This window comes from Thalia democratica, chromosome 5, assembly GCF_965202585.1.
Source record: "Thalia democratica chromosome 5, ktThaDemo2.hap1.1, whole genome shotgun sequence".
Taxonomy (NCBI): domain Eukaryota; kingdom Metazoa; phylum Chordata; class Thaliacea; order Salpida; family Salpidae; genus Thalia; species Thalia democratica.
Window position 1 is genome coordinate 63776798 of NC_139169.1, and position 19342 is coordinate 63796139.

At 25.5% G+C, this 19342-nt stretch overlaps 1 protein-coding gene across 1 annotated transcript; it reads left to right on the top strand.

The window, feature by feature from the left end:
- The first annotated feature begins 345 nt into the window (after positions 1-345).
- On the top strand, positions 346-12730 carry LOC145836743 (alpha-(1,6)-fucosyltransferase-like). Its single transcript, XM_082944519.1, has 8 exons — positions 346-424; positions 6479-6647; positions 6900-7008; positions 7918-8158; positions 8587-8815; positions 8978-9157; positions 10265-10415; positions 12614-12730. The coding sequence occupies exons 1-8, from the start codon at positions 346-348 to the stop codon at positions 12728-12730; spliced, it is 1275 nt and encodes a 424-aa protein (XP_082800645.1).
- Positions 12731-19342: the final 6612 nt, after the last annotated feature.

Here is a 19342-nt window from a genome sequence, read left to right on the forward strand (position 1 = left end):
ATGTATAAAACATCCTCGTTTATAATGTGAGAAACGCATTAATGGTCAAAAATAATTTTTTATAAACGGTAAACGCTTAAGTGTTACAAAAGCTCTCTTTTTTTTGTTTGTGTAGAAAAAAAAAAATTATGCTAGTGTAAAAGTTTTTAAGATCTTAATAAATGCTAGTTTGTTTAATAAGCCCAGTTTAGAAGGTTATGAGAATTTACAGCCTTTATACGTTGTTTTCGTTCTAGACCAGGGATCGGCAGGCAATTGGTTCTCGCGGGCCAAGTTTCAAGTTTCAAAATTTTCCGCGGGCCGCAGTTTTAGTTTTAGTCAGATGCTTTATGATAATGTTCAGAAATGTCGCAGCATCCTAAAATGACGCTTCGAGCTAAAGTGACGATGTGCATACTGACCTACCGTGCTAAAGTTAAGTACTGTATTAAGTTTTGTAGATCAGCTGCACAACAAACTTTTTTTTTGTGTTTATAATTTAAAATTTCATTGCTAAAAAAATTGATTTAAAATGTGTTTTCAGACAGAACGGTTTACAGGATTTGTTTGTTTTGCTGCTCGTAAGGTAAGTACTCGCTAATTACATCATTCGTAGAAGATAAATATGAATAAAAACTAATGCTAAAACTTTAAGCAGCCTGTTTATGATATCAAGAACTAAAAACAAATAAATAAAATAAGTCTTATTGGCAACTACTCTGTTATTTTACAGTCTAGACCTATTTTTAGACATTGAATTTTATAAGAAGTACAAAACGTTTATTTAAACGTAAATTTATTTATTTTTATGTAATTTTTTGTTTTTAAAACTAGTTGGTTGAATTTTGAATAGCAGCATACAATTTTGCTTATGTTGTTAGTAATCTGATATTTAATTTAGTTATTTATAAATAAATCTAAAAATAAACAGTGTATAGTACAACAAGGCAAAAACTAATAAACTTAATCAATATTGTATTCAAACATAAAGTTCCATTAAAGCTAGTTATCAAAAACCAAGTTCCATTTAAAGTAATTAGTTAACAGAAATAATTAAAGCTTCATTAAGTTGTATAATTATTCATGATTGAGCAATATTCAGTTGTTGCTTCGTAACAAAGTAAGTTATTGTCAAAAAAAGTTTAAGTTTGACTTGTAAGTAGAAAATTTTTTAACGGACAGCTAGTTCTATTTTCTAATTTTTTTTTTTAGTAATTAATTTTTAATAAAAGTGAGAAAGATTTCATTTAGGTGTAGTATATGTACGTTAAATTAAAAAAAATAACTTTCTCTTATCCTATTTTAAAAGCGTGATTAAAATTTGCTTAAAACATAAACTTTTCATGAGAAAATTAAAAGCCATTAAAAGTGTCATTAAAGTAACTGTCATTTAAGTTTACTAAAACTGTTTATTATTACAAATACAGTTTATTGTTCTACTTTAATTCATCATTTTTACTTACTTTATTATTTTTTAAGGAACAAACAGTTTTGAACGCAATTAAAGAAATGAACGAAGTTTAAACTACTAATTTTATTTAATTAAACTTTTTTTTTTCACAGGAACTTAAAAACTTTTTTTATTTATTTATTTTAATATAAATTATTTTCTTTGTTTACTATATAGAGATACTTTAATAAATGGTAATTTCAAAAATTTCTAGCACTAGTTTGTTTTTTTTTAGTCGGAAAAAGTTAATTAAACAGTCTGCAAAAAACTTATTAATTGTTTAAAACAGCAAAACTTTAAAAGCTTAATCATTTCCTGTAAAACCTCAATAAATCATTTATTCAATACTTGTGAAATATTAACATAAAAGAAAAAACTAAAACTGATTAACAATACTTATGTTTAAATTGCTAATGATACAAATTACAAAGTTATAAAACACTTGTATTGTTAATGCTACATAACACTTGTGTATGTATTTTATACCTTTAAGGCTAACCTTTATTTTAAAATATACCGGGAAACTTACTTTATGTAACAAAATGTTAAAGGTGATTACAATTACTTACAGCGCAGAAAAAGAGAAACGAAGAAAAAAGTTGCAAGCCATGCAAAATTTTGAGTTGGCTCATTATACATAGTTTGTAAGCAAGTATTTTGGAAACAACTTGGTTCAATTTTCAAGCTTTTTTAGCAAAGCGTTTTTTTTAATACTCAATGTACAGCTTTATTGCAGTGTTTTTTAAATTCTCGTAAAAAATATCTTTATTAGATGTGAGAAGCTGGTAGTAATGAGTTGCTGTAATTTTAAATTAAATCTATGTAATTTGAGTTTATTTACCGAAAAAATTGTTTCAAAGCATATATTTAAAGGTTTTGTATCACTTTTTGTTCAGCATATGTGTATTTCTTATAAAAATAATTATAAACCAACGGTAGTGTACATACATAACATAAAAATATAATAACGGACTAAAAATTATTTTTGCAGGCTGTCAAAGTTTTTTAAACTCTGTTTATATGTTGTAATGCATTGGTAAATGCATCCCTGATGTTGGGCAATGGATATCAGGGTGAAGTTGTGTAGCTTATCTTAATCAGCACATTACTAATTGACAAATCACTTATCATTATGCATAAAAGTTGATTAATGATGCAAGAAACGCATACACATTTTTGATCACTGGATTGCAGCAACTTCTGTGTTGTTTTGACAGTTTGATTTTGGGGTTTGAATATTGGTATCTGTCCATTTACAGCTTATCTGAAATTTGAATTTGTTGCTTGTTTTGACACAGTTTGATATTTGGATTTGAATATTGGTATCTGTCAATTTACAGCTTATCTGATATTTGAATTTCTTACTTGTTTTGACACAGTTTGATATTTGAATTTTAGTATCAGTACATTCACACAGGGTTGCCACTCGGTCAGGAAAAGTCAGGAAATCAGGAAAAGTCAGGAAAAATTTGAAAAAATTACAAAAGTCAGGAAAAGTCAGGAAAAAATGGTGGGTATTGAAAAAAAGTCAGGAAATTTGATAAAATAAAAAAAAAGTCAGGTTTGTCAGTTTAAATTTACAAAATTCCTTGTTTCCCAAAGCCTTCAAGTGGTAAAAATTAATTAAAAGTCCTTTAAAGTCAGAAAAAAATTCCAAAATTTTCCTAAAAATTTGCAAAAATATTTAATTTTATTTCGAATGCCTTCAGCTGGTATAAATTAGTAAAATATCCTTTATTAAACTGCAAAAATTTTCTATTAACATATTGAACAAGTACCCTACTTGAACAAGCAAATTTTGTAAGCTTTTTAGTATTGATGATCTGTAGCAAGGACACTTCCAAAGTGAAACTGTGATATATACACAAAAGTTTATCTAGCATAATTTAAGAATCAAAGAGTTTTTTGTTTAAGTAAACAATTGAGTTCTTTATAACTAAGCAGTTAGTTAAGTATTTTATGTAACAAGTTAATGTGTATACTTTACCTCTTTATAGTTTTACAAATTTGTTTAAATTTATAAAATAAGTTATAAGAGAGGTATATGCCAAGATTAAGTTTACTTATTATTTGTATTTTTTGTAGAGTAATTCAAGTTTTTAAAGTAAATAAGAGTATATTTATTTGTCACAAATTTTATACTAATTTAGTATTAGATGAAGAGGTTGAAGTGCTAATAAAAAATGGAGAAAATAAATTTTGGTACATTCATTTAAAAAAACAGTATTTGATTAAGTTCTTTATTGTTTTAATGATTTAACTGTAAAAGTTCGTTATTGTTTTAAGGTTTGAGTTGTGAAAATTACTTATTGATTTAAGGTTTTAATTGTAAAAGTTCCTTATATGTCGTTTCGTTTATTTAGATACATTTATACTAGGAAATTCTAAAAAATTGTGTTCTTTATTGTTTTAAGGTTTCAACTGTGAAAATTTGTTATTGTTTTAGGATTTTAGTTGTGAAAGTTCGTTATTAATTCAAGGTTTTAATTGTAAAAGTTCCTTATATGTCGTTTGTTTATCTAGATACATTTATGCTAGGATTTGCTAAAAAATTGTTTCTTTTTTCAGACAAGCTGTGTTTATAAGGTAATAATACAAATATTTTGCTGATAGAGCTGTTTATTACAATCATCAATCATAGACAGATGGTTTAAGTGATGTACTGGAAGTTTGATGATAGAATTCAGCAAAAAACTATTGTTTTTAACCTGTATTAAAATTAGATTGGAAGCTTTATATAGTTTAAAGTGTTAGATTATGTATTTTAGAATAAGTTTAATTTAAGAGTTTGATTTAGAAAAGTCAGGAAAATTTTGGTAAAAAGTCAGGAAAAAGTCAGGAAAAGTCAGGAAATTTTTCTCAGCTTGATGAGTGGCAACCATGTTCACAGCTTATTTGACTTGGATTTGTTACTCTTTTGGACACAAACTATATATTTGCTTTTGAACAGCTGAATTTCAACTCAGCAGTTAATTCAAAATAAAGTAACATATTTAACTGCTTATTTGTACAATATTATTAGGGGCTTATGTTATATTATTACATTGCTAGGTTTTTTATATTTGACTTATTTCCTAATTTATACAATTTTGTTAGGACTGATATTTATTTAAACTATTTTTTACAATTGACTAATTTGCCAACTTTGTAGATTTGTACTTGTTTATTGAGTTTAAAACTTAATAGATTTATTATCTTGCATTGACTCTTTTATAAAATTAAATTATCTTAGTCTCAAATTTTACTTAACATGGACCCTAACTAGAAAACTCCCATCTAGTCTAAATGTAGCAAAGCTACCCCCTAGAAAGCCTTCCCCACGATTTGGCGTGGACACTAATGTGTCCACCACCCCGGGGCACTCCCCCGTAAATCACAATGTGACAAATACAAACTGTTAATAAAGCCCCCTAAAGTGTAATAAAAACTATGTTTGTTATTAGCAATAAAGTTATTGGTTGCTGCAGTAAACTACTTTTTAAATTTTCCAAATTTTAAGTTAGATAACAGTTACTTTGGTAATATAGATGTTTATTAATATCTAGACTATTTTTTTTTTTTCTTTTTAAAGAAACTCTTTTTAATTTAATTAACTTAGAACTTAACTTATGAGCTCACGGAGCTAAAATCACATTGTAAAATAATGAAAAACTATTAAGTTTAAATTTAATTAAAAATTTTGAAATTTGTAAATAGTTTTAAAACAAAATAGATTTTAAACTACTTTTCAGAGACAAATTGCAAAATGGAAATAGATAAAAAAGTTTTATCATTTTTTATTGTTTTAATAATATTCTGCTCTTTAAGTTTGTTTATGAATACTAAAAATAGGTAAGTAGTTTACCAAAGATTTTTAGTTGCATGTTTAATATTCTAGTTTTTATTGTTCAAAGCTTCCTAATAGATTGTAGTTGCTTGAAAGTTGTTTAAAGTTTTTTAACTGATTATCTAAAACAAAACTAGATAGAAATTAAAAAAATCTAAACATACATACTATAACAAAAGTACACTTGAAGATTTAGGTTTAGTAAATCTTACTAAAGTTTAAAAAAAAATTATCTTTAAAATTATTAATATAAAGGAATTTACAAGTTAACTATTTCAAATAACAGTTTAAACCAATTAGCTACGTTTCAAAAACTTAATTTTTGCATGTATGTTTTATTTTCCTAACAAACTTGAAAATATGAAATATTTGTCAATGGCTTATTTTTGTTTAATATTTTCAACTAATCTTTAAATTTTTGTTACATATACTATGCTTACAAATTTTCATAGTATACTAGGTAAGCAAAATATTTAATAAAACTTTAAGTGAAGTACATTTAAATACTCTAATTTAAGTTTAAAAAGATAAAAGTGAGAAATTTTTTTTTATAAATTCTAGCTTTCCCAAGAAAATTCAATTTACAACAAAAGAAACAATTAATGCAGGTAAGATTAATATTATTTTATTTAGTATTTTTGATCTTATTTTTATAAAAAAAATATTATAAAAGTTTAGTAATTAAATCTGTTTATTAAAAATCAGTAATTATAGGATTTGGATGCAATAAAAACTATAATTTAATTTAAAATAAACAATAAAAGATTAAAATGTTTTTAAAATTGAAATACTAGTTTAATAAAGTTATTTTATATCTATACATCTATTATTACACTTAATTAATATATTCTAATGGACATTTTACTTTCAATTTTTTAGAAAAGGTTGTTAACTATTATTATTTCGTTGAAAAGCAAAAAAAAAAAGACTTAGCTATCTATTTAAAATATTTTACTACGAAATTATTACTTTTGATATTAAGACAATTCGCTTTAAACATACTAAAGTTACCTTTTAATATACAACTTAAACACATTAAATGCACTTTGATTAAAATATACAGTATACTAAACAAGAAAATTTCTAAGCATAATATTTTATGCTTGTAATTTAAGGAAGTCCAGTTGATTGAAATACCAACCTGAAAAAATCTGAAGTTTCAGGGAAATAAGTTAATTAAAAATTCACTAAATTCATTTTGTATTGACGCTTTGTTTTTTTAGATCTACTTCGGTTGAACACAAAACCGTGTGAAAACAACAAAGCGAACGGAATAGACTGCTTGCTGGTCGACACATGGTCTAACCTGAAAGAAATATCGCGTGTAGTCGATGGAAATCGCAAGAAATTCGATACAAACGTATATTTCGAGCAGTTTAAAGCAAAAGAAAGGTGTTTGAATATAAAAAGTTTTTTTTTTGTAAACGTTCATAGCTTATTTCGGTCAATTGAACTTAATTGTAATTTAATTATGGTGTAAATGCTATAAAACATTGTTTTATAACAACTTTGTTTTGTTTTATTACGTTCACGCAAGTTATATTAGACTTTTGACTTCATAATGTAAGTAAGCTTTTTAAAGCATATTTTACTGCGAAGTTTGTAAATTTGTTTATTAAGCTTAACGTTTAAATTACTTCACAGGATACTTGAAAAATCGTTTAAGGATTTATCGAAAATTAACGACGAATTAAAAAGTGAGCTATCTAGGAAAGTTACTGAAAGCTTTCAAAATGAACTTCACCAACTTCAAGTTTGTAAAATGTTTACAAATATCCTAAAACTATTTGTACGAATGATAAATATTTTAATATTTGTTAACTTAAACGATCATGTTCGAATTAAAGAAATAAGTTTTATACGAAAAATATCATTACCTTAAATTTACAAAATCAAGTCATTTTTAAACGCATTTTAAAAACTTACTGTAAAATTTAATTTGATTTTAGAAAAAAAACTTCAATATTTGTCAGGAACAATTAAGTAAATATCTTGAAATTAACAAGTAGTTTAATTAAAAAAACTTGTTTGGTTAGTATAAAAGAGTTTAAATATTAAAAAAATATTTCAATTACATTACAACATTTCCATGCATGTTAGTTTTGAAATGTTTAAAGCAAAAGTTAAAAAAAACCAATAAAAAAAGATAATCATTTAAGTAAAACTTGTTTGGACAGAAAACATTATGTAAAACACTTTTAAAGAAAACCAAATGTTTATAAAAACGTTCTAGTTGAGTAATAATGAGAAATACTCATTAAATCACTGTAAACAAATTTTTAAAATAATTAATGGTGGAAAGACCACAAAAAAATTTGTAACAATAAGCAGATAACCTTTTCATTAAAACGTTTTCAAACGGTAAAATTTACGACAAGTCCAGTACTTTTCATATCGTTCACCAATTAAACGTGTCAGTTTGAATTCAACTGAGCTTCTACGTCAAAAAACAAAAGCTGACATCGCTTTAGAATTTTCTCCTAACTGTTTTTTCAATGCAAAGCCGTTACAGCGGCAGCGTCATTCACCCTAGCTCATATTAAAACTTTCGCCATATAAAACTCACATCTTCAAATTTTGCAATCTGAGTTTAAATACTGCATCAATAAAAAACCATTAAATTACTCCGGCAACTGCGGCTAACACTCTCTTCTACCGTCAGAACCCGAAAGACTGCCAAACCTCCAAAAGGCTGCTGTGCGAGCAGCACCAGGGCTGCGGGCTGGGATGCCAGGTTCACTGGGTCGTGTACTGCTTCGTTGCCGCGTACAACACCAACAGGACGCTGGTCATCGACAAGTCGGTGCTGAACTATTACAACGGGGAGGGCTGGAGCTCGGTGTTCGAAGGCGTCAGCGACACTTGTACGAGCGTTGAGGGTGGTAATGTAACACAGTGGAAAGGTTTGAATTTTTTTTAATAACATTGGTGAAAATTAACATTTTAAAGCTGCTTTTCATAATAATAGATAGCTTTATTTCAGTTTTTTTAGAACTTCCTGTAAAATTTAATGTTTCATAATTTTTTGGTTGGTAACAAAGCATTTTCTTTTCCTCTTCAACCTGTAAAATTATATTAACATTTGTGCTGCCTTTTACTTAAAACCTCGGATTAAATATTACCTTATTAGTTTATTATTTTATTAAGTTTTTAGTATGACACCCAACGTTCCAATACATTAAGTTATTATTTTTACTACTAACGCTAAATACATGTCTAATATCTGTAGCGATGCATTCTTTCAGCATGCAATGCACAACAACACTGTAAAAAATGCATAAATAAAAGCTTAAGTTTTTCGCTTTGTTTAACAAGTATTTATAAACTTAAGGAATGGAAGAAAGCAAAAACGACCTGATAGTCGAAATACCTCAAGCCAACATCCCGAAAAGACCAACTTCGCCCGAAAAAGTCCCCGACCGGCTGCGAGAACAGGTGCAAGTTTTCCATGGCAACCCTTCGTTGTGGTGGCTGGGGCAGTTTATCAGGTTTCTGTGGAAACCAAATGAGGGGGTTAGAAGGGAATTTGGGAAAATTGAGACGAAACACCCTATAGTCGGGTTGGTTGATTTGATTATTTTTATGAAAGTTTTTCAGTTTCACTTCTCGAAAAACCAAAGTTTTTACACAAATTTTTCTAAATGACATTTAATGGTTTAGGCTGTGGTTTTTATACACACTAAACTTTAAATAGAAAACCTTATTGTACTTTTGTGCAACAGTGTGCAAGTGCGAAGAACGGACAAAAATTCGGAAGCCAAGTTTTACGACATTGAGAACTACATGGTCCACGTTGAGGAGTGGTACAAAAACTATTCGCTGAATTTCCCGGGAAAGAGTTTCAACAAAACGGTGTACTTGGCCACGGACGCGCCCAAAGTGCTCTCCGAAGCGCGGGAAAAGTCAGTATGACACTTTTCCTAAACGTTTTGTTACGTTTAAGTTTTAGTTTAACAAATGATGATTTTTATTGTGTTTTGTAGTACTTAGTTATTAATGCTAGGTTATCAAAAGTGAAATAGTGTTTTTTTACCATTATTGATTGAAAAATTTATTTTATAATTATTGATTTTGAATGATAGTAAATAGTTAAAATAATAAATATATCTAGTGACTGTTTTTCTAATGACTAATTAATACATACTCTGTTAATCTGTTTTAGTACTTAAAATAATACCAATTAATCTATATTTGCAGTAAACCTTTTCATATAAAGTATTTAGTCGTTTCTAAAGTTTGTTACGTTTTCTCTAAAACTTAAGTATTACAAGGTTTAAGATATTGCGCATTGTAAAAATTACAGGCATTAAAAAAAACCCTTATGAAGCATATATTTAACTGCAATACTTTGTGGACTTTTCAGTTATATGCGTTGCATTCCATTTTGAATTGTAGAAAGTTATATATAATATTAGTTTAGAGTATTCATTTACATAATAAAAAGCTGTAATTTGCAAGGGTGCATAAAAAGTGGTACTTAAACTATTTAAATAGCGTAGTACATAGCGGTTACTATTATCTTACCTTAACTAATTTTAGGTTATTTTGAGGAGACATGTTTTTTCTAAATGTACTGTACCAGCAAGTTAATTTTTATTGGATTAAACTGCACTTTTTGTAATTTTTTTGAAAACTCTCTAATTTTTAAGAACTGTAGAATTCTAGACAGTATTTTAAATGAGTTAGCGTCCTAACATTAACATTGTCAGTTTGATATATTTCTATTGACCTAGTATATGGTTTAACCTTATTTTTTAACATTTGATAGCTTAACGCAAAGTTCTGCATTGAAATCTTGTTAAACTCACATTCACTTAACGTAACAATTGTAATACTTATCATCGTGGTTCAACTTTAGATAAAAAACTTTAACGTTTTATTTACATAAACACAAAAGTAAACTACTAGCAAATTGTTGACTTTATGACTTACATAAGTTGTTAAAGCTTTAACATATAAAGAGGTTTAGGTCATTTCACGAAGGCAACTTTTTTATTTTAATTTTCCAGATACCCCGATTACGAGTTCATAGGAGACAAGAACACTGCTGACTCGGCGAAAACAAGCAGCAGGTACATGAAATCGAGCTTGTCGGGAGCGATCAAGGACGTCGAGATGCTGTCCAGGTGCGACTACGTAGTGTGCACGTTTTCATCCAATGTTAGTTTGCAAATGAAAATTAATTAAACTTCATTCACACTTTGTAAAAGTTTAGTCTTTTTCCAAAATACACACTGAAGGTAGATTATTTGTATGCAATAAAAAATGAAGATCTTTATTGTTACCTTTAAAACTAGATTTTTTTTTAATAAGTAATGATTTACAGTATGTTAACATTAATATTTTTACAGTAGGTTAAAACTTACAATAAAACTGCTAACCAATTTAACTTACGTCGACTTTTGGCTTAACTTTATATATTTTTCATAGTTTTTAGTAGTATATATTACAGAACACAACTTTAAATTTAGTTATTGGAAAAACATTATGCGGAAAATTTTGTCGCTTACAAAACAAAATTAGTCGTATTTTAAGCCTTTCTTGAACTTTTACATTGAAATTACTCATTGTAATTCAAGTAGCGGTTAAATTTGTAACGCAGGTGTTAAGTTTAATTATTTATAACGCAGTAAATTGCACAGTTAAATTGAAACGTTCAGCAGAACTTATAAATAGAACTGTAATATAAGCCTTTATAAATATTCACTAAAAACATATTAAAAAAGTTACTTAATCGATTCGAAAGTTTTTATTTGAATTTAAATTTTAATTTATTAGCAAGAGAAAATAAAATACTTTGTGTTATGTAATGGTAGGGACAATATAAAAATTTTATTAAATAAGCTTCTGGCTAATATTTTTAAATTTAATTCTTTTACTCACAAATCTTAAATAAAATAAAAAACTATTACTTTAGTAAGGCAGTTAATTTTGTCTATTTCCTTTAAAATATAAGTTTAGTCAGTTTGAATTTTAAGTTTTTTTTTGTAATAATCTACTTTTTACTTTTTTTAATTCGTTAACAGGTGTTAAAACTTAAAAGTTCTAACTACATAAGTTAATTTGAACGATTATTTTTTAAACTTTCCTATTTTACAATCAAAATTGCTAGCTAGTTTTTAAAAATGATGTGTAGTGTTTATTAAAATCTAATAAAAAATATAACAAAATAATAAAAACTATTATCTACACAAAAAACTTTTGATTTTTTTATTTTCAAATGATAGTACAATAAAAGTAACATAGTTTATTTTCTCAACGGTTCATCAGTTTTATTTTTCAAAATTTATTTAAACATATAAGTAATCAGTGTTCATTATAAAGGAAAGAATAATAAATAAATATTTATTTTTTTTCAATATCGTATACACACGTTGTACTAACTTAATGAAAAATATCGTTAAAATAAATTATTCAAAGAAAGCTTTTTAGTGATATTAAAATTATAATTTGTCTTAATTAATTGTATAACCTCTAAATTTGACTAAACTGAATTACTTGTGTTCTTAGTGTATTTGTAACAAATTTAAAAATAAATTAATGATATTGTATGTTTATGTTTTAACTAATTTAGTTTAACTTACTGAAAAAATCTATTTTTTTACTAAAGTATATATAGTAGTATTTATTTTTGTTTAACTTGATAATTGATAAGATAATTCTATTTAAGAAGTTTTAGTTATATGGCAAAAACTTTTAACAATTAAGCTTTGTTTTAATTAAAATAAAATTTAATTAAAGTAGTTAAAGTATTTTACGTAATAAAGCAATTTTAAGCAGTTTAAATCGGCTTTAATTTTACAGTTAAAATCATATAGTTTAAGCTTTCTTTTAAATTCAGTTTCTTAGTTCGATAGACAAAATGTAATAGCATTTTTCAAACAAACACCATAGAATATAAAACTTACAAAAACTATTCATACAATACTTTAAACTATTAATTTTAATAGTTTAATTGCAAATAGATATTTATGTCTTGCTCTACAGTAAATAACTCATTTTTTACAATTTTAGTTTTTCTACGGCTACTGTGGTTCTTTTATGAACATAGGGCAGTTAGTAAAGCTTAAATAGCCGTACAAAAAGATTTATTATAGGTAAAACCAAAGATAGATTATTTTAAACGGTTTTAATTATTTCAAACAGTTCTTTCAAAAAATTTCATTGAAACTATGTTGACTAATAAAAATCTTAAACCTCTTGTCCTGGACAAGACGTTAAAAGGTACCCAAGTGGTGTGCGACTCGATAACCGAAAAGTTTTTTAGTACACCAGGTCTTAGAACCAAACACTTTGAGGGCTTCTATTTGCCGTTAAATATACAATATGTGTATATAATGAAATACAAAATATTTTAGATAGGAAGACTGGTTTATGAATTGATGCAAACGAACAACGTTGACGCTTCGCAAAACTACTTTTCGCTCGACAGAAAGTACCTGTTTCAAATACTTTATTTTAGTGTGATTATTTGATTTTGAACTTTTTTACGAAGTTTTCGTTTTGCAATTAAATTAACATTGTGCTGTATATTTAAGTAAATTGTTTAGAACTTTTGTTTCCACTTAAATTGTGAAAAAAATGTTTAGAAATTTTTATTAAAAAGTTATGATCAAATACCAACAAGTAAAGTTAACTAACTTTCATTTGAAGAAAATACTTTACTCGCTATTTCCAAAATGTTGTTATTGTTATTTAAATAATACTGAAAACATTCCAACAATATAATAAAAACACTTAAAAAATTAAGAAAGTATTAATAAATATACTAAAATGAATAATTAGGACTCTACATTTTTATTTTTACACTAAAAAAACATAGAATAAATTATAAGTAAAAAATAAATTGTCAATAAAATTACTGCTTTATAACTTAAAGCTACTTAAATTGAGAAATTTCATTTGTTAAAAGCTGTTTTGGTGTAAGGATATTAAATGAAAGGTATAGTTATATGTTGGTTTTTAAGATAATAAAGCGTTTTTAAAAGATATTTAAAATTTTCGAATGTTATTAAAACAAATAATTCTTATAATAATTAAAAGTAATCTAATAGTAACAAAACAATTTTAGTTGACAATAAACAATTTAAAAGTTTACAATCATAAATTTTTCTTAGACATAGAATATATTAAAAAACTCTTTCTTTATACCAGCTCCTTTCTTAAGAACAAATATTTAAGGAAAAATTTAATTCACACTTTTTTATTATATAATCTAAAAAATTCCAAGACATTTTTATTTGCTTCTAAAGAAATAAAAAACTAAATAATTGTAATAGTTCTAAAGTGTTTAAGGTAAGAAGGCTATTTTTAAGTAAAAATAAAAACCAACAAAAAAAATATTTTAACTGAACGCTTTTTATACAAACCGTTATGAATTTGTAAACATTTTTGTAAAGTTTATTTTTGAAACTAAATCACAAATGTTAAAAAATATCCATACGCAATGTTCCTTTAAGTTTAAAAAATAGTACATTAACTTTTAAGTTGTTCTACTGTCATTTTTCAGAAACTAAAACTTATCTTCAATAAAAGTAGCTGAAACAGAAATAAAGATATAGTAACAGCCAATAAAACAATTTTAATGTTTTATTTAGTGAGAAACACTGTACTTCAGGTAAAACAAAAATTTAAATGATACAACTTTACAAAATATTTTAACAAAACCAATTTTAAACAAATATATCAGTTTATACTTTTAGTAAGTAAACTGCATAGCTACTTTACATGTAGTAATTATGTAGAACTAAAAACTTTATTTCTATGAGGCACAATTTAAATTAGTTAAGTTAATTTAAAAAAAAAACATGGCTTAGCCTTGATCTATATAAACTTAGTTGTAACTTAAACTATGTTAAAAATTATGATGATAATCAAAATAAAAAAGAGTATAAACCAAAAACTGCTTTAAATAAACAAATTAATTTTAGATGCAATTTAAATTTAAAAACCTAACAACTAAATTGAAATTCTAAGTTTTAATAAGTAAGAGGTGTACAATTACTTCAAAAGCACTAAATAATTACAATCAGAATTTCATTTTTGTCATGAGTTTTAAAGTGCCGTTTGAAATTACATTTTGTGTGACTTTTATAATCACAATAACTACAACAAAATTTTGGTTCATAATGAAATACCATGTGTTGTTTTAAACCGTTTTTTGTTTTAAAAAATCTTTCTTCTGGACAAATAGAACATTTAAAAGATTTAACTTCACTGTGAGTTTCTTGATGAACAATTAAATTACTTTTTTGATTAAATTTTTTATCACAAATTTTACAAGCAAAAGGTTTTTCCCCAGTATGTATTCTATAATGGGTTTTGAGCGCAGATTTAAAATTGAACTTCTTAAGGCAAACATCACATTCAAAAATATTTCCTGTAAATTATTAAAACTTTTACCGATTTTAACTTTAAACATATTTTTGAATTATATAGTTAATTTTATATTATCAACAAAAGAATACCTAACAAAGTGCTAATAGACATCGTTGTAAATTTATTTCTATAAAGTCATACAAGTAATTTTATACAAATAAATATTTGTTTTTAAAATTAATAAAATTGTTTTCTTTGTTGACAGTTTAATTTTTTTTTCAAAATAGTTTTACATGTTATATTATAGGCAAAATTATATTTATTATATAAATCTTTACATTAAAAATATTTTAATACGTAAATTTTTTAAATAAATTTATGCAAATTGTATATTTTATTCGCGACCGGTTTCGGTGGCAAGAGATTGCGACCTTTTCAAGCAAAAATAAAATATGAAACTGCATATAACAATGTTAGTTAATTATACTGTTGTTTAAAAACTTATTCATGCGTGAAGAATATAAACAAAAACAAAATCTGCAATGCAACAAAATCTGTCTTATATAACCAAGAAGAAACATGGATAAAAAGGAAAAATAACAAAGATGAAAACAAACTTTTTGACATCAGAATGGGTGGAAAACACGGGGCAGAAATTTGTGAACTAATTGGGCTATACATTTTGCAGGGGTTAAAAGATATCTTACCAAACTTAATAATTGGATTATAAAGAGATGATGGACTTATAGCTCAAGAAAAAAATTAAAAATGTATAGAAAAAATTAAGAAAAAATTACACAAATTCACTAAAAGCATAGGCATAAATATAATTATAGAAAACCCCTCTTGGAAGATTGACTACTTAGACCTAAATTTCAACCTACTGAAGCATACGTTCTACCTATATAGAAAAGACAACAACAAAATAAGTTACATAAATTCAAAATCAAACCATCCACCAACCATACTCAAACAAATCCCAAAAATGGTAGAGACCAGACTTTCTAATAATTCAAGTAACAAAAACCTATTCAACAACATAAAAAAGACTATAATGATGCTTTAAAGGTAAATGGACACAATTATGAAATTAACTATACAGAAGAATTTAATGATAAAAAAAAGAAACAGGAAAAGAAAAATTATATGGTTCAATCCCCCATATTGCAAAATCAGTAAAAACAAACATAGGTAAAAAGTTTCTAAAAATAGTAAACAAGCACTTTGGAGGAAATAGTAAGTTAAAAAAATATTTAAACAAAAACAATATAAAATTAAGCTACAGCTGCATGTCAAACATTGAAACAATAATAAAAAACCACAACAAAAAAGTAATAAACAACAATAAAATAAACAAAGATAACTGCAGAAAGAAAGCAACTTGCCCCCTTGAAGGAGGAGAATGTAGGGCAGAAAATGTAATCTACCAGGCAACAATAGAAACAGATAATTTAACAAAAATATACATTGGACTAAGTGGTAATCAACTAAAAAAATGCATATCTACACACAACACAACAATAAAAAGCAATCCAAATGACAAAAACTACCTCCAGTATAAACAAGCAACTGAACTCTCAAAATTAACCCGTAAATTAAAAAATGAAAATAAGAAATACAAAATAAATTGGAAAATATTACAAAGGGAGAAAAAACCAAAACCAGGAATTATGACACGCAGGTTGTGCTTAAAAGAAGCTTTACTAATACTGGAATCCGGTACAAACTGCATCAACAAAAGAACGGAATTAATGAACTCATGCAGACACAGAAACAGATTTTTATTAATAAACTGGAAAGCAAACAAAACTTAAACCAAACCAAAATTAAAGTAAAAAATAGGTTATTTTTTCTTGATTTTTTCATTGAGTTTTTGTTGACATTTGGCTTAAATTGAAAAAAAAAAAAAAAAAGGTTTTTTTTTAGACAGTTCTTAATTTAACATAGATAAATTTTTAGAACTTTTTTTAGATAGTTCTTAAATCCGTTTAAATTTTGACAGTTATGTTAACTTAACATAAATTAAATTTTGAAATCTTCAGTGACTTTGAGTTTTATTAATGTTTTGTTGACTTTGGCTTAAAACCACAATTTTAAACAATTCTTAATTTCATTTAGATAAATTTCAAGGTATAAATAGTTTTTTTATCGTTATTATTTAAAAAAAAAGCTCTGAATTTAGTTTTTTATTTTACTCATTATATTAATATTAATTCAATCCGTTTTTTTTTAAAGTAGTACCAATTTTACCTAAATATACTCTGATATGCTTGAATTTTCGAATATGCAACATTTTTGTTTTTGTTTATACTCTTCACGCATGAATAAGTTTTTAAACAACAGTATAATTAACTAACATTGTTGTGTGCAGTTTTATATTTTATTTTTGCTTGAAAAGGTCGCAATCTCTTGCCACCGAAACCGGTCGCGAATAAAATATACAATTTGCATAAATTTATTTAAATAAGCTCTTTACATCCGAGTAAATTGAGCATTCTTTTTTAGTTAAGGCAAATAACTATACATGAAATTTTTTTTTAAATATTTATTTTCTGATATAAAATGGAGGAAAGGTAATTTACTTTTTCATTTAAACTTATTTTCATATTAATAACTAAGCTAGCAGTGGTTTAAAAAAATTTTAAATATAAAGATAATTAAGACATAAGCGATCAATTTGAACATAAATATTTATTTATCAAAGGGTCAAACAAATAAAAATCAAGATTTTTATTGAAATCTATATCCTATAATTTTCATCAATAGTTTTTAATCTTTCTCAGTGCGGTAATTATAAACAGCTTATAAAAAAACTATAACCAAATATTTTTTCTTTAAAACAAACAATATTATTTTTACTATTGGTCATAGTTTTATTTTTCAAACAACTGTTTCCTACAAGTTCTTATAAATATTGTAAAAAATTTTCCTGAAAATATTTAAGATGTGAACTGCTTAATAAACATAGGAGATATATTGTTCTTAATATTTGAGATTCTGAAAAGATTTGTCGTGAAAAACTTCTTCTTTATACATTTGTACCATAAACTTTTTACAAAACTAGCTATTTCCCAAAAGTTAATATAATTTTTAAATTGTAAAAAATATCACCTAGTATTAACTCAAAGCTTTCAAACAAGTATCAATATTTTTTCTTAACGTTGAACACTCTCCCTCTATGGACTTAATTGCATAAGAAACTAAGTTTACTTAATATAAAGTAAATGTTTTTATTTACTTTTTTTATATTTTAGTTTTTATAAAAGATTTACTTATATCTTATTTGTATATCTTACTTATACATATGAAAATAATTATTTGTTTATAACAGTTGTGCTAAGCTTTATTAGTGTTGGTAGCTTTAATGTTGAAAAAATAAATAAATAAAAAACTAGCTAGTTTAATTTGTACTAAAATAAGAAAAAGTATACAAGTATCGCTAAGAATAAAATATACTTAATGTTCAAAATGTGTAGTTTAGATATTTTATTTTTAGTGATATTTAGGTTTTTAATGTATAACAATTGATTGTAAACTACATAGCTAGTGTATTTGTACATTTATAAAAACTTACCAATTGATTTAGAAGAGCTACCAACTTGGTCATTAAAATTCTGCAGTGTTACACCTTTCTTTTCTGATTTCGCACATTCTATAAAATATTTCTTACTGAAAAGTCATTAAATTTAGGTGTGGAAAAGAAAAACTTAGACTCACTTGGACTATCTATAAGAGTTTTGTTTAAGTCCTTTGGTACTTTTTTGAACTTATTAAACTTGATATTTTTCTCAGTAGAACAAGCACTAACATCTGTAGTAAAAATAATGTTTAAGTAAATAAGAAACATAAATTAAATGCCGAAAGTAATTTACAAATTCTATTATATTTTTAACTAACTATTTTGAGAAGTAAGCGGTTTATCACTAAATTGTTCAACATCAGTAGATAAAAATTCAACTTGATCTGATTTATCATGATTGCTGTCTTTTTTCTAAAAGGTATGCTAAAATTTAAGTAACTCTAAATAAATCGTTAGAGGTATTATTAAAACTAACTAAACTGTTTTACACAAACAAGAGCTAAGACACTAAGATTTAGTACAAATTTAAGACTTGTTACAAAAACGAACAAAAAAATATTTAGTTTTTTATGTCATAATAATTTTAGTCTAGTTGCTTTTTAGTTTTAAAAATATTTACAGGGTTGCCAAAAGCTTTTGAAACATTATTTTAAGGTTTTCTAAATTTCTTCCAAGTTGTCAAAATTACACGTTTTTTGGTTTATTTTTCGTAAAAGTTTAAGTTTAAGGTAAACAACTGTCTTAAATAATACGAAAACATTGAAATGATAAAGTAAAACAACTTCAAGGGTATTTCTTTATAAAAAATTTAATCATTAAATTAATGATAGCAAAAAAAATCTATATGACAGATTTTTGTGTCAAGTTGAACTTTCATTACTTTACATGTAAAAATTGTTTTAAATTCCAGTTTATTTTTTCGAAATTTCTCAAATTCCAATTTTTTTCAGCCAAGTTGTCAAATTCTAGGTTTTTCAAGGATTACTGGTTTTTCTTTTCAGTAAGTATTTAATATTTTAATATCTAATTAAATGATATAAGTAAAATTTAAATTCAATTTTTATTGACCAACTTAAATTCTTTTATATAATCTTCTAAACTTTTGACTTTGTTAGACAATTTCTTATTTGAAATTATTAGTTGTTTCTTTTCAATTTGTAGTTTTTCTACTTGAGTTTGAAAGTAAGTT

Coding starts and splice junctions, on each gene's coding strand:
- LOC145836743 (XM_082944519.1), top strand. CDS start 346: ATGTCGCAGCATCCTAAAATGACGCTTCGAGCTAAAGTGACGATGTGC. Junction 8,159..8,586: donor TAATGTAACACAGTGGAAAG/GTTTGAATTTTT, acceptor TATAAACTTAAG/GAATGGAAGAAAGCAAAAAC. Junction 10,416..12,613: donor TGTGCACGTTTTCATCCAAT/GTTAGTTTGCAA, acceptor AAAATATTTTAG/ATAGGAAGACTGGTTTATGA.